We start from the raw sequence: 14,745 nt of genomic DNA on the forward strand, positions 1-14,745 counted from the left end.
GCGTCATGAGCGTTAGACCTAATTAGCAACTACGTACTTGAGGTTTAACATTATGTATCGTCGTGTCTGAAGTACTTTAATTACGAATAATGAGCCAACCAAGAGATTTGCATGTAAAAGATCCATGAGTTTAATTGTCTGTCGGTTTCCGTAACCGCATATCTTCAATACAAACCCAGCTTCGTGCATGAGTGACGGACGACTATTTTGGGCTCCATTATCCAGAAATGGCTACGCGCTGCTCGTGTTTGGATTTAACGAGTGAGCGTTTCGGTACGTACATACATATTATATCAACTGAACGTGGAAAGAAACAATATTATATGTAGATTCGATTTTACGGCAAAGGAAGAAAGGAAATTTTGAGAATTGAATACAAATGGCTATTAGTCCGAAAATGGCATTATTGATTTAAGCTTTTTTGGATCTTAACCATAAATCCTATACCATAAATTTTGATCAGTTTTGGCTTTCGTTACCTTTTTTTTTGGGTTTTGTATGTATACTTTACAAGGACAATTTAACTGCCGACAGAATTGTTGTTTTCTGTTGCAATAACGTTTTCTGCCCAAGCTTTATTGTTATTTTTTCTCCGATCAATGCATTTTCTCTTATCTTATCCAATCCGATAAAATGATGGCATTATCGCTTGATAACCTACGTGCGTTCAGTTTACTATCTATAAATTATAGTCGACATTCAAAATCTGAGTGTGGAACGTACATGTTCAGGAAGAAAATCGTTAAAAGGACCGTCTACGATTGTACGGCCGGCGGAATACAATGTACCTCCACTACGTATAATATAAGATGTCGTTATAGATATTTGGTTCAATAGAATGGATCGACTCGCCTCCGAGCCGTCTGGAAAGCTGCAATACGAGTCCCCCTCCCCCCACCCTTACTAAGTGGAAGTAAAGATAGCGAATTCCTTTCCCCCTATCCTTACACCCCGCCTACGCAGGACGGCGTCACATGGACCATTCGTACAGTTAATGGATGTGGGATGATAGTTAGGTTGTAAAATTAAAAGATTTATTTCATGACCATGGAATGGAATTGATCCGATATAAACAACTCGCTCTAACGTTAGCACTTAGATTAGTTAAACTGTTAAAATAAAAACGCTTGTAATGTTAAAGATTTTATTTAGTTAAACCTTTTTTCTCTTCCATTATGCTACAGTATTAAATGAAAGCATTGTAAAAAAAATATGAGCTTTCCGCAATCTTGAATAGCAAATTCAAACTTGAATAACATTTAGATATTGTTAGTATTACCACAAAAGGCAATGTTCAAAAAATATTTTTGTATAGGGAGGTTCCTTTACCTGCCGACCTGTACAAAAACACGCTGCATCTGTTGTTCGAACGTTTTGCACCTGCCACTGAGAAACAGGCTTTTTCGGCCAATCGGTTTACATCTCTCAATTTCGAAATGTCTTTAATTTCTTTGTTTCTACAGACCTTTACACACGCACAGTTCCAAATGAATTGTCACCCCTCGAAACAGTATTATCGAGGGAAGCTAAAATGCCAGAAGGGCTGGTCGAAATTAATGGCCTACATATAGTAAATATTGATTTATGACTAAGTAGTCATGAATTAGAAAAAAATCTTTAAGAAATGATACTAGCAAGAACTCAGAAATGAGCTTTATTTTCTTCGTACTGCGAATTTTATGGAGAGACCGGTTTTCCATGCAGCGAAAGCTGTCCTGCTTTATTATGGTCTAGCATCTATTTATACTTAGTAGTTGAGTAGATCTAGGCAACTTAAGATCAACTAGGTAATTAGATGAGCTTTTATATAGCAACTATGAATTCATTTCAGTATTAATAGCTTTTAATTCAATAATGCTTGGATGGGCTTGGAGATATGAAGCCTGTAAGTAAAAAATGGTTTTTCATTGAGTAGGTACTTCAGATAGCTACTACTAAATAATCGCATGTATGGGAGGTGTCTGCTACACCACGTGCTTTGACTTACAACTGAATGAATCACTTGATTAGTCAAGCTTACTTGAGGGATATGGATGATAAATTATAATATCAATAGCTTTATTCAAAGCAAACGAATCAAGCTTAATTGAATTACTCATTATCTTTTGTGTAAGGAAATGAGCAGTTAAGAGTAATTTAGTGTGCAACATAGGAAGCTATACATCAATCCGTTTATATTGGTTGATAGGTACCTTCCCATATAAAAATAACATCCGAATCAGATCGATAATTGCGAAACGTGAGTGGCCAGGCGAAGTTTCTCAATATCCGCCACCCACTAGCATTTTGTTGTTTAGATTGTGACAAACGTAGTCTATTATTTAATTTTAAAGCCAGTTTAATTCAAAAGCTTAAGCAAAACATAATATTAAAGGACATTATTAGTACATGCTTTCGTTTGCTGAGAGTCGGCGAACCACCCCTGTGCGCTGGAGGCATGGCAGATAAATTGAACCAAGGTCTAAATATAATTCTGTCTATAATTAAATCATTATGTATAAACATGTAGTATCAGAAAAGGAAATATCAAATTAAACGGCAGATATTACTGCGACTCCTATATCTACACGGCCGAGACAACATCGTTATCGATCGTGGTCGCGCATTCGCCGGGTCGGCGCTTTTGCAAAAAAGGCCCTTTTCTAACACAAACACGAAGGGATGGAGATTAGTGAGCGAGAATAGTGTATTGTAAGTCACAATAGTTACCTGAGAAGACCGAGTGGCGGCTCAGCGCAGCACCCACAACACTTGAAACACAACACACGCGAGGAGACGAGTGGCGACAACCGACCCGCCCAGGCTACAGACGCGGTATGAGTAACTCCTACAGCTACGATATAAACGGCCGATGACATCCGACCGCAGAAAAGGATGGGTGTATTATATCGTAGCTCCTCTATGCCTCAACGAATCAACAAGAGTAGTCCTGTTGGGCGAGACAGAGCGAGCGATTTCGGCCGAGGGTCGCAGGACATGAAAGTAATGCGCACGCAGGAAATTCGTCCAAAGGACATTGACGAGCAGTGCGTGCATGTCCCCTTACTCCGACACTATTGAATTCAAGGTGCTTAGCGCCGTCTCTCTCTCGCAGGATGCGATATCGACTTCACAATGTTTACAATCCGCTTTTAATAGCTCTCCGACTACACTTGTGATCGAATGTATATTTCACTAAAATGTGTGAAACAGGAATTATATACTCGTATATGAAAAAATATACTTAATAGATTCAGAATATATTTTATTAAAAGTACAATTAAAATTTTTATAACATAAATAAATAACATATCTATGGCAGCATAAGTATAATAATTATATTATCTGGTATATAATATAGAAAAATATTCTTAAAATTATAACCATTAACATCAATACTTTATTCTTAATTCAATTTAACCCTACTGTTTTGTATTAAAGTGATAGTTTGGAAGGGTTTAAGATATTATATAGTCACATTTATTTTAATGGCATAGTGCTGTATAAATGTATTTCAGGAATACAAAAATATATGGCACACAAAAATAAATTCTTTAAGTTGGTGTATTGCCTTCTTATAATTACACACATGAGAAATAAAAAATGTTTGAAACATAGGTTTTAGGAACGTTAGTTGCGGTATTAAAGACACTGAGACATGTAACTCACTGATTATTTTGAAACACAGCACATTGTGTTTATTTTTATAACTACAGAGGATCAAGATCTACTTGTTATTTCAATACACAGTATAAATATTTTCTAAATACAACATCAATTTCAACATCTACAAGATATAATAATATACATATTACAAAATCTATGTTACAAAAGCCGCGAAGTTACACATAGAACTAAATCAATCACGGTTCTGTAACACTAAAATTTAAATTTGCTATAAAGTATAGATATTTAATACAACAACATTTTCTTGGCACTACTACAGATAAATGAAGTAAAAAGTTTTAATTATATAAAAATATACATACGAGTCATATTAGTTTCCAAAATATGTTTGTAAAAACCGGAAGCTTTTGTAATGTATTGCTATATTTTTTTAAGTTAACATACTAATATTAGGAAAATTTTCGAGGCTACGAATATTGGTGGTAACAAGACAGTGAGTACCGTTCTCATATCTGTGGACGCGGGATGGACTCGGGGCGGGGAATCGCTTAAGAGGTCTCATGCGGCGCCGGCAGCTTCTCCCACGAGGGCTCCACGCCCCAGATCTCACGCGCGTACTCCGCGATGGTGCGGTCAGAAGAGAACTTGCCGGACGATGCGATGTTCTCGATCACCATCTCAGCCCATTTCGACTGGTTCTGTACAATAAAAATAGAATTTAGAATCACAAATTCGATAAGTTCGGAAACTAACTATTTTTAGTTATGGTTGCCAGAGTACTCTTCCATGTCCCTGCCAGCATGTGAAGGCTAATAAGGCATAAGGCAATTTGGTCAAATTCATTGAGCGTCAGTAGGATGTTAGAAACGCGTGACACCCAGTGATACCAAAGGTTATCTCGTTTTACCCCATTGTGGATGTGAGATTGGCAGTCTCTCCAGGGGACCAAGCCAAATACTAGGACTTGTGAAAAAACAATTCGCATGTTGACTGTGAAGTAAACTTGGTAAAGCTTAGATGTTAACTGTATGTCATGCCTTTTGGATGTATAATACAAATAATAATTGTAGTTGCGATTATGTCATTCAAGGTTAAAGTTGGTTACATTTAGCAAAAATTACGTCAGTGTCTTAACTATTGTCGAGTTATTTAAAACTACGTCTTAATTCAAACAGGAGTTTAAAAGTTCCAGCTTTTTAAGGAATTTTATTTTATTCCACCATGGTCTGTACTTTGCATGAAGTGGCGACAGGTAACTAGCGCTATCTGTGACCCGCGGATGCCCCTCAAACTGAAGGGCAAAATTTACAAATCCGTCATTAGACCTGTCGTCCTGTATGGATCGGAGTGTTGGGCATTGAAAAAGAGGGATGAGAAGAGAGTGCATGTAGCAGAAATGAGAATGCTGAGATGGATGTGTGGTGTTACAAGAATGGATAAAGTGAGGAATGATTACATTAGAGGAAGTCTGAAAGTAGCGCCAGTTACAGAAAAGATGAGAAGTAGAAGATTGTCGTGGTATGGGCATGTAATGAGGAGGGATGATACGCATGCAACAAAGTGTGTGCTAGGTATGAATGTAGATGGATGGAGAGGAAGAGGAAGACCTAAGAAAAGATGGATGGATTGCCTGAAAGATGATATGAATAGGAAGGGAGTGAGTGTCAGTATGACGAGTGACAGGGGAAAATGGAAGAAAATGACATATTGCGCCGACCCCAAGTAAAATTTGGGAACAGGGCAGGAGAAAGAAGAGGTCTGTACTTTGCAGGCTAGCCCCAAAATCGTATTTTATGCGAATTTTCAGATATCCAATAATTTACATTATGCATTTAATTATTGGATTCTTTTGATACGCATAGTGGGCATGTTTGTAAGTACACGTAGACGTCTGTTCACGTAATAACTAGTAACACGTCCAGTGCCAAGTTATGTCAATAAGAGACACATTGTTGCGGATGTTATATATTGGGCTTAAAGGTTGAATAGTCCACAAGTGACTCATTTCTCACTTCACTACCGATAACCTATATGATAACCAAAAAATCAGGTCAAGTCATTTGGATATGTATCAACGCCGATCTTTTGGTTAATTAAGTCATTATTCGCACGTTATTATTTAACTGGTTTTATCTCTTTGGCGTTTTTGTACATCGTGCTTAAAATTATTTGATTCTGCGACATAAATTCGCGCATCTAACATGTTCTTATAGGTCTTTACATCACATTCTTTGATTATTAAAGGACCCAAAGATCCGATATCATCTTGTGCATAATAAGGAAACCATTTCCCTCCTGGAGTCCATTATCCCATATTTACTTGGGTAAAAAGAACCTAATCTCTATTCCCCAGTGCTTACATTATGCTATTTACCATTTTCATGAAGTTAAACCAAACATAAGAATTGGAACAAACATAAATATCGGGTGTGACGTTCATAATCACATTAAATCCTATGGCATATACTTTATAATATTCTATGGCGAATTGTAAAAAAAATAACCTAATCCATTCAGTGGTTTAACCACAGGAGTCATTTTTCGTTTTTATAATTTACAACATCATGTGTAAAGCAGAGATAAAGTTAGGAATATCGAATGTTTTGATCGGTTGACAGCTGTCAGTTTTCAAGGAAGAATTTCAGTTGTTTGTAATGACTGACTTTTATATGGTGTTCTAATTTTCGCACATTTTTATTCTATTTACTTTGTTTGAAAAATTCATTTTTTTTATTTTTACGTATTTTTCTTTTTTCTTTGTGTTAATCGACATATATTAACCAGTATATTAACGCATTTCATTTAATGTGATTGTGAACGACACACCCGATATAATAATATAAACTTCAGTACATACCTGATAAACCTCGGAGACCTTGTCCTGCGCTTCAATGTAGGCATCATAGTCAGCCAGGTGGAGGAATCGGTCGTGCTGCAGCAGAACGTCAGCGATGTGAGCGAACCGGCCCGGCTCGCCAGGGGAAAAGAAACCGCTGCGGATCTGCTCTATGCATTGTCTTAGCTCTGGGTTGCGCTCGTAGTATTCGAATGCGTTGTAGCTGTTAGCATCAAAATAAGGTTCATAAATGGCGTTGAGAAGGAAAAAAAAGAATTTTGCCTTTGGAAAGTCGGTTGATGAGACTTTTAAACTCTAAACTTAAAAATACTGATGAGCCTCTAGGTATATCAGTCTAGACAATCGACTAAGAGAGCTCAGTGGATAAGAGGGGATACATTTTGGAGATAAAGTTGATAAATGCTGATCCATTGATAAATCTTGTATAAGATCTTCATCAATAAAGAGAGAGGAAGATTAGCCAGAGAAGCCTAAGAATAATACGTTCATTGACATAAAGGTTTGACTAATGCTAACAATACGGTTTTGTCAAGGGGTAAGTTATATTGCATCTTTTATTATCCTTTGTTTCTAAAAATGGACCCAATCTTTCAAAAAGACGCGACAAAACTAATCGGATTACGTGACGTTTACGCTTTTTATAGCTTTACTGATAGGTTCACTGTCATCGATCTATTGATGTTTGGCTCCCAAATCTATTGTAGACAAACTATGATCAGTATTCTTAATATTCAGTTACGGTGCGTCGTGTTGGAGCTGTGCCCGATATAAGCGACGCTGATGAATGATGGTGCCAAGATAACATTTGTAAATAGTAAACAAACGCTTCCCCTTTGGGGATTAGAGGCGTCTAAATAGGCAACAATGAAAACTGTGTGTAGAATATATATGCACATACGTACAAATTAAATATTCATTTTGTAACTTTCCTTGAACATGGTACGATTTTTTGAGTGCAAGTTTAAAGTATATTTTTTTGAAAATGTAATGCACATTATGCATATATCTATGTATACAGATTATTAGCTAGAAGTCTTCACTACAGCTGTTGAATGAACTTCATAAAACGACTGGTTTATAAATATCAGTAACATATCAGATAAAGTTTGCGTTAATTACAGTTATTTGGAATGCAATTACATGCGTCATGTTTACACAGTGGTCGCGCATGTTTAACTAATCATGTCTATAATAAGCTGTAATACTTATCAGTAGTGAGTTGGTTTTGCGATTACGCTTATAGTAAAAACATTAGGTGATTACTGCACTTGTTTTTGTAAACAATATGATCTTGGTCTTTCGAGACTTGTGGATCAGTGTCATTTATAAATGTGCAATTTTTTTTCTCCGTTACCAAGGAAGGAAATATAGGTAAGCTTTGGTATGGGAGTTCAACAATCTCTAATATGTTCAAATAAATATGTTTATATTGTGGGATATTAATGGTAGAACTATTTTTATTAAAATATTTGAGTTATCGACATAGAAGAAGGTAATCTGACCCTTTCTATCCGATTATGCCAGAATTATTATCCTATGTTTTTCGAAGGTATGTATTATGGTATATTACTTCTTAAGTGTAAACAGCTTGTTGCACTAACGCTTGAGGGGTATAAGGCAGGGGTAGAGGGTTTAATATCTTACCCTTTCTTCTGCAGAGCCTCAACATCATCGACCCTCATGCCGAATATGAAGAAGTTCTTCTCGCCGGCTTCCTCAGCCATCTCGACGTTAGCGCCGTCCATGGTACCGATGGTGAGGGCGCCGTTCAACATGAACTTCATGTTACCCGTGCCCGAAGCTTCCGTACCGGCAGTGGAAATCTAGTAAGTAGAAAAAAAAAATGTTATAACCCCTTAACTATTTCACTTACGGACGTTCGCAATATTCTACTATCTGTTGATTTGCTCACTAGATGATATATATAAAATTATGACATTAGCCCCATACACAATTTCATATCTGTAGTAATATAAGAACTGCCGCTGAACAGTTCTCTGTGAGAAGATCAGAAAACTGAGTAGGACACATTATTATAGGGTACAAGCATTTGCACAGATACACGTGCACCCTCCATTTCCTCACTCTTATACTCTGATGGGACAGCAATCCGACACGACCAGAGTGGAATCAGAATGGATTTGGATGAAAGTTCGCAGTAATGTATGTCATACAGATAACAACATAGAGGTTATTTGACGGGGTGAAATTATATTTTTTTTTTCCTTCAAGCCGATCTTAAAATGTAAATTCCTCTAAACAACCTCAATAAAGCGTACCGAAAACCTGTAATAACCTGTTACATGAATGACCACAAATCGACGATAAAATATGAGGTCACCGTTTGCTATCTCCAGTCAATCTCGCGTGTTTTATGGCTTACACGTGAGTCCCACTCGATATACATATTTCGACGATAAAACACAAATGACTATTACTACACAATATAGCAAAATAATGGCTATTAAGTGAAATGTATTGAAATGAATAAACAGGTATTGTTTAAAGATTTTTAGTGCATGGTGCCACTTTTAATATGCTCCTCTTAAATCAAGAAGTATATTAAAAACGCACGGAATGTAACATGTAGATGAGGCAACATCACTATGTCTGATAGTTTCTTATATCTTCAGTTACCGTCTTCTAAAAACAACAATACTAAAACTTCGTTACAGTCACCTAGCATGTCGCAAAAAATACTTTGATAGTGTGTATTTGTAAACGCAAGTTTTTTGTTGCCAGGTGAAAAAGGAAAGGTGTACCTGTTCGCTGAGGTCAGCCGCGGGCATGATACGCTCAGCCAATGTGACGCGGTAGTTCTCCAGGAATATCAGCTTCAGTTTGTCTCCCACGTCGGGGTCATTGTTCACCTGGATACATATAAACAAAATAGGTTATATTTCCATTCATTAAAAAAAGTTATTTTTAAATCACATGATGTGAGATATCTAATTTAATCAATGATGCATCAAACTGTACGATAACGCCATGTTGTTGGATAACAGTATTAATAAATGATTAAGTAATAAACGTTCTTATTACGGCACTCGACTACTCCAAAAATTCTTATTATGAAAGCTAGTACGTAGGATGTTTCGGTGTTACTACAGATTAATGTACTTACAGTGTTGCCAACAGCACAAGCCAAGGCAATCATTTGCTTAGCAACGTAGTACCCGGGGGCAGCCTTGCCTCCGATCATGACAGTCCGCGGGGTGATGGGGGCGCTGGGGTCGCGCTTGATGCGGTTGTACAGCGTGATCACGTGCAAGATGTTCAGCAACTGACGCTTGTACTCGTGAATCCTCTTCACTTGCACGTCGAACATCGAAGCCGGGTTAATCTTGACGCCAGTGTCCCTCTCAATCAACGACGCAAGCCTCAGCTTGTTCTCCTGCTTCACCTTCATGACAGCGCGCTGGAAAGCAGGGTCTTTAGACCAGCGTTTCAACTGCTGCAGTTTCTCCAGATGGACAGTCCAGTCCTCACCAATCTTGTCGCAGATGAGGTCTGAAAGGCCCGGGTTGCAGAGAAGGAGCCAACGGCGGGGTGTAATGCCGTTAGTCTTGTTCTGGAACTTCTCTGGCCACATCTCGAAGAAGTCACGGAAGATAGTTTTTTTGAGGATCTCTGAGTGGATAGCGGCAACTCCATTGACGGCATGTGAGCCAACAACGCACAAGTTAGCCATGTTGACTCGCTTCTCTCCCTCTTCTTCAATAAGCGACATGCGACGCATGCGGTCCATGTCACCCGGCCAACGCTTCTGCACCTCCTGCAGATGCAGGAAGTTGATGTGGTAGATCAATTGCATATGCCTTGGTAACACATTCTCCAACATCGTGGTAGGCCATCTCTCTAGGGCTTCAGGCAGAACTGTGTGGTTTGTGTAAGCGCAGCACTTAGTTACTAGTTCCCATGCCTTTTCGTAGGGCACTTTCTCAATGTCAACTAGAATCCTAAGTAGCTCAGGAATAGCGAGCGCAGGGTGGGTGTCGTTGAGTTGAATAGCAACTTTCTCGGGAAGACTGTCGAAAGTTGTTCTGACTGCCTCGCGGCTGCCAAACTTAGAGTTTTTGTATCTCCTAATAATATCTTGCAGAGTGGCAGCGCACATGAAGTACTCCTGGCGCAGACGCAACTCCTTGCCTTCGAAGAAGTTGTCGTTAGGGTAAAGAACTCTGGAAATGTTCTCCGCAACGTTACGATCAAGGACAGCCTGGATGTAGTCACCAGAGTTGACTGAAATAGAAAGAGAAGGCCTCATGGATATGTGTTATATGTACTATATTTAAACCAATCCAAGGTGACATTTGATAAACTTACAGAATTTCAAGTTAAAGTCGATGGGACTCTTGGCAGACCAGAGACGGAGCGTGTTGACGACATTGTTGTTGTATCCGGGTATCGGGTTGTCGTAGGGCATCGCGAACACGACCTATTAACAGAAACAATGCATCTCTTATCTGTCGTTTAAGTTTTGTTTTATTACCTACTTTACCAAATTGGATGTCTTTCTATTGCCTGTATATTGGTCCGAAAATCTCACCCCGAGATGGACCTATTATCACGCGCGACCTCCGGTCATATACAAAACATTCATTCAGCATGCTCTATACCTCCGTGCGTCATACATCTCTCATGTCATAACAAAGGGACGGGATACTAGTTGTTGACCAGATCATTATAAACAAGGACTTCTCTGACGACCTATTTCTTGATAAGTGAACAAGATTATTATCAAGTTCATGAAAGAAACAACATCGCATCAAAACGTGATATAATATCGCGATCGTATAGCGAGTGGGTGGTCAAAGATATTCTTAAAGTTGTTAGGCAATTTGGACAGTGGGGTGTCTGGTAATTGGTAATTGACTGTTTGTGTAGATACACATACACGAAATCAGTTCATGAGTCGATATATTTATTTCCTTCCCCATACAAGAACTGGAATGAACATAAATTGTATGCTATTTAACGCTGATTTGATAACATCGCTTCATGAACCAAATGTCAAAAATAAGTCTATGTCCCATATAAATAGAATTTAGATCAAAAGGAAAATGTGTATTATTAATTGGAGGAATTTCTCAATTTGTATTAGTTGTAATAATATTGCGAAACAATATGTACGAAGATTGCGCGAATTGGTGTTATCTATGCTACACTATATAGGAATTTCACTAACGCTATTTGTTTGTAACTTTGCTAATCACGGCAGCAAATTGGTGTTACACAAGGGCATAAAGTATAAAGGAAACTTGTAGAAAAGACTAGGAGAAACCGTCCATGTCATACGATGTAAGTAGGTAATCAGTAATTTCGACTGGAAATTAATTAAAAATAATCGCAGCGGTAGTAATAAATTACTCGTAAATCTTCGGAAGCTATTATGATCGACGACCGATGACGGAACTGGGGTCAATTCTCGAATAGATAATATAATTTTTGGTATCTATTGGACATGAATGCAGTGAGTGACGATAGAGTTCAATGGCGCGTCATGCGCCATACATAAGACAGACATATGACCAACGGGCAGAACATGATATAATAATGGGGAGGGGTGTTCGCAGAATCTGTAATTACCTGAGTATCAATCCATTTCTTTCCCTGAGGGGTGTCGACCACGCGGCCATAGAAGTTGACGGGTAACATGAACTCCGGGCGCGCCTTCTCCCAAGGATTGCCGTAACGCAGCCAGTCGTCGGGCTCTTCTTGTTGCTCGCCGTGCTCAATCTTCTGCGCGAAAATACCGTACTCGTACCTGATACCTATAAAACGAAATCAATGTCTTGAAAATCACGTCATTGACCAACATGTAAAATTCATACTGATTTGTAGAAATCTCTATTCAATGGAAGATTTTGAGAATGTTAATGTTTTATGCAGCTATATAGTTAGGTAATTTCCAGAAATAAAGCATAATTACGTAGGACTGCTTGTCATTGCCAAGTCATACTCAAATCACCCAAGCCCTTCAAGAATTAGTGTGACTTTATGTCATTATCGACGACAATTTACGCTCAAGATAAAAAACGCGATTTGTTTTATTCAATAATTATGTAAACACAGATAGTTCGGCTGATGAACATTGCGTGCTAAACGGACATTGACTTTTATTTCAGTGATGACGCTTATCTTTTATTTGTTGTCTACTATTATAATACAGTACATGCTTCGGATGCAGTAACATTTGTTTAGAGTCATAGCTTCGGTTGCTATGTGACATTTTATCAATCAGATGACTGTTAATCTATAGTCATAATCATGGTAATAATAATATATTACATTTGTCTATTAATAAGCTAAATGACATTAGGCACAAAGTTAAAAATGAAAAATTAAATATTATGAGGTAAAATATAAGGAATATCCAGTAGATGTCATAATGAAGCTGTACAATACATTTCTGTTTAGGCTTATAATACTCAATTTAGTTTGTACACTTATAATTGGCGACGCGCCAACGCTGGTGTTGTCAACTGCTTCGAATTAGTATATACTGGCTATAATAATGTCAAGTATGTTCGCCAATGTCCTGCAGGTCACAATTACGAGCTTCTTGAAATAGTCTATATTAACAGGTCATTATGTTAATGTAAACATAAAACATGTTTCTTTGCATACTGCCAGAATAAGTATTTTGTGCAGACATTAGTAATTGTTGCAACTGAACACAATTCATAGTATCTACTGTGGCTACACATATTTGTTCACTTATTAACTTACCATAGCCATAGGCAGCCAGTCCAAGAGTGGCCATAGAGTCAAGGAAGCAAGCGGCCAAGCGTCCCAGACCTCCGTTACCAAGTCCCGCATCCTCTTCCAACTCCTCCAGTTCTTCAATATCTAAGCCCAACTGGTACAGAGCTTCATCCACCGTGCCCTGGATGCCCAGGTTTATCATGGTGTTTTGGAGTGAGCGGCCCATGTAGTACTCCAGTGAGAGGTAGTAGACACGCTAATAAAATAAATATTTATTTGATAGATACTCTTTTGTTTACAGAATGTGTGTTCTTATTTCATAAATTTTAATAGTAGGTAATAATATATTCAGTGTCAGGTTAACCTAAAATAATTGTAGGGTTTATTAAATGCTATCCGTTTGATGTAAAACATCTTAATTTGATAAATGTAGTTGGAGTATTGAGCAACAAACTTCAACATCAAATAGAAATAATTAGTCTTAGTAGAAAATTAAAACTTAGTTCATAAGACCCATATATTACCCACCTAATTAGAATAACAGATGAAATAGGAACTAAAAGTGCAACTTTTATTCAACTTTGTGGGGTGAAGTGGGTAGTCCAAGTAACTTTAGATTTGAATTAAAAATATTAGTAAATATTTAGATTGCTATCTACCTTGGGATCCTTTTCATAGTAGTACTGTTGGGTTCTAATCCAGCGCGAGACGAGGTGGTCCCTCACGGTGTGTGCCAAGGCGAAGTAGTAGTCTCGAGGAGTCGCAACATTTCTATCTTTCACCAGAGTATAATGCACATGACGATTGAAGGCTTTCTTCACTTCGGTAACATTTTCTACCGCTACGATACCTCGCACAGAGATCTGCTTCCGCTTGTCTGAATCGCTCTGTACGCTCATCTTGATTTACTCTCGGAATAATCAGGTAAAGGCCGTGCAACCGCTAGACCCTGTCAACCCTGACTGTTTTAACGCGGTCTGCGATATCGGTCACCTTGAGAAGGTCAAACATATGAAGCTACCACAGACTGCCTCACAACCGGTTCATTGAAGTGAACCAAATTATTAATTGTAATACTCCCAGAATTTGATAAATTTACCCAAGGTAGTGTACCTTTTATTATCTCATTTAACATTTAAATGCTCACAAGTAGAATATTGAAGTAGTTGTTTCAGGCGGGAATAGTCATCGAGCTTAGGGAATAGTACATTCAAATTTTCATGTAGACAGATGCCAATACCAGCTGATAGGTTTGACAGTTTGGATGGATATTCTCGTTATTTTTACACAAAAAAATTGCCATGGGTAGAAAATCAAAATAGATTATTGATGTATTGTTTGTGAATGTATATTTTGTTGATGTTTTTTGAATTTTATATTAATGCATATTGTATGCCATGCCAAGGAGCAACTATAATCGGTATTTGACACAGATTCCTATGTGTAGCAGTAGGAAGCTAGTATTTGGTAGCGAGTTTAATCCATTATAATAACAACATAGCTTTTATTGTTCTTTCCAGAGCTATTCTTATTCAAAGTTCCTGGCTGGTCGTAGTCGAGGTTACGTTTTAAGA

General features: G+C 37.9%; 2 protein-coding genes across 47 annotated transcripts in view; both read right to left on the reverse strand.

Annotated features, from left to right (window-relative positions):
- Window positions 1–2,857, reverse strand: part of LOC124629852 (Down syndrome cell adhesion molecule-like protein Dscam2) — a 58,038-nt gene extending 55,181 nt beyond the window's left edge. For all 46 annotated transcript variants that reach the window (XM_047163503.1, XM_047163491.1, XM_047163468.1 and 43 more), the window contains exon 1: window positions 2,710–2,857. The gene's annotated coding sequence lies outside the window, so the exon portion shown is untranslated. The remainder of the gene's footprint in view (window positions 1–2,709) is intronic.
- A 407-nt stretch (window positions 2,858–3,264) lies between these two features.
- Window positions 3,265–14,186, reverse strand: LOC124629775 (glycogen phosphorylase). Its single transcript, XM_047163315.1, has 9 exons — window positions 13,831–14,186; window positions 13,196–13,427; window positions 12,053–12,237; window positions 10,790–10,901; window positions 9,588–10,705; window positions 9,226–9,333; window positions 8,108–8,286; window positions 6,464–6,665; window positions 3,265–4,304 (listed from the first exon to the last, which is right to left on the reverse strand). Exons 1-9 carry the CDS (start codon window positions 14,068–14,070, stop codon window positions 4,155–4,157), a joined length of 2,526 nt encoding a protein of 841 aa, XP_047019271.1. The 5' UTR covers window positions 14,071–14,186; the 3' UTR covers window positions 3,265–4,154.
- Window positions 14,187–14,745: the final 559 nt, after the last annotated feature.

This window comes from Helicoverpa zea, chromosome 4 (genome assembly GCF_022581195.2).
Source record: "Helicoverpa zea isolate HzStark_Cry1AcR chromosome 4, ilHelZeax1.1, whole genome shotgun sequence".
In the NCBI taxonomy this organism is placed as follows: domain Eukaryota; kingdom Metazoa; phylum Arthropoda; class Insecta; order Lepidoptera; family Noctuidae; genus Helicoverpa; species Helicoverpa zea.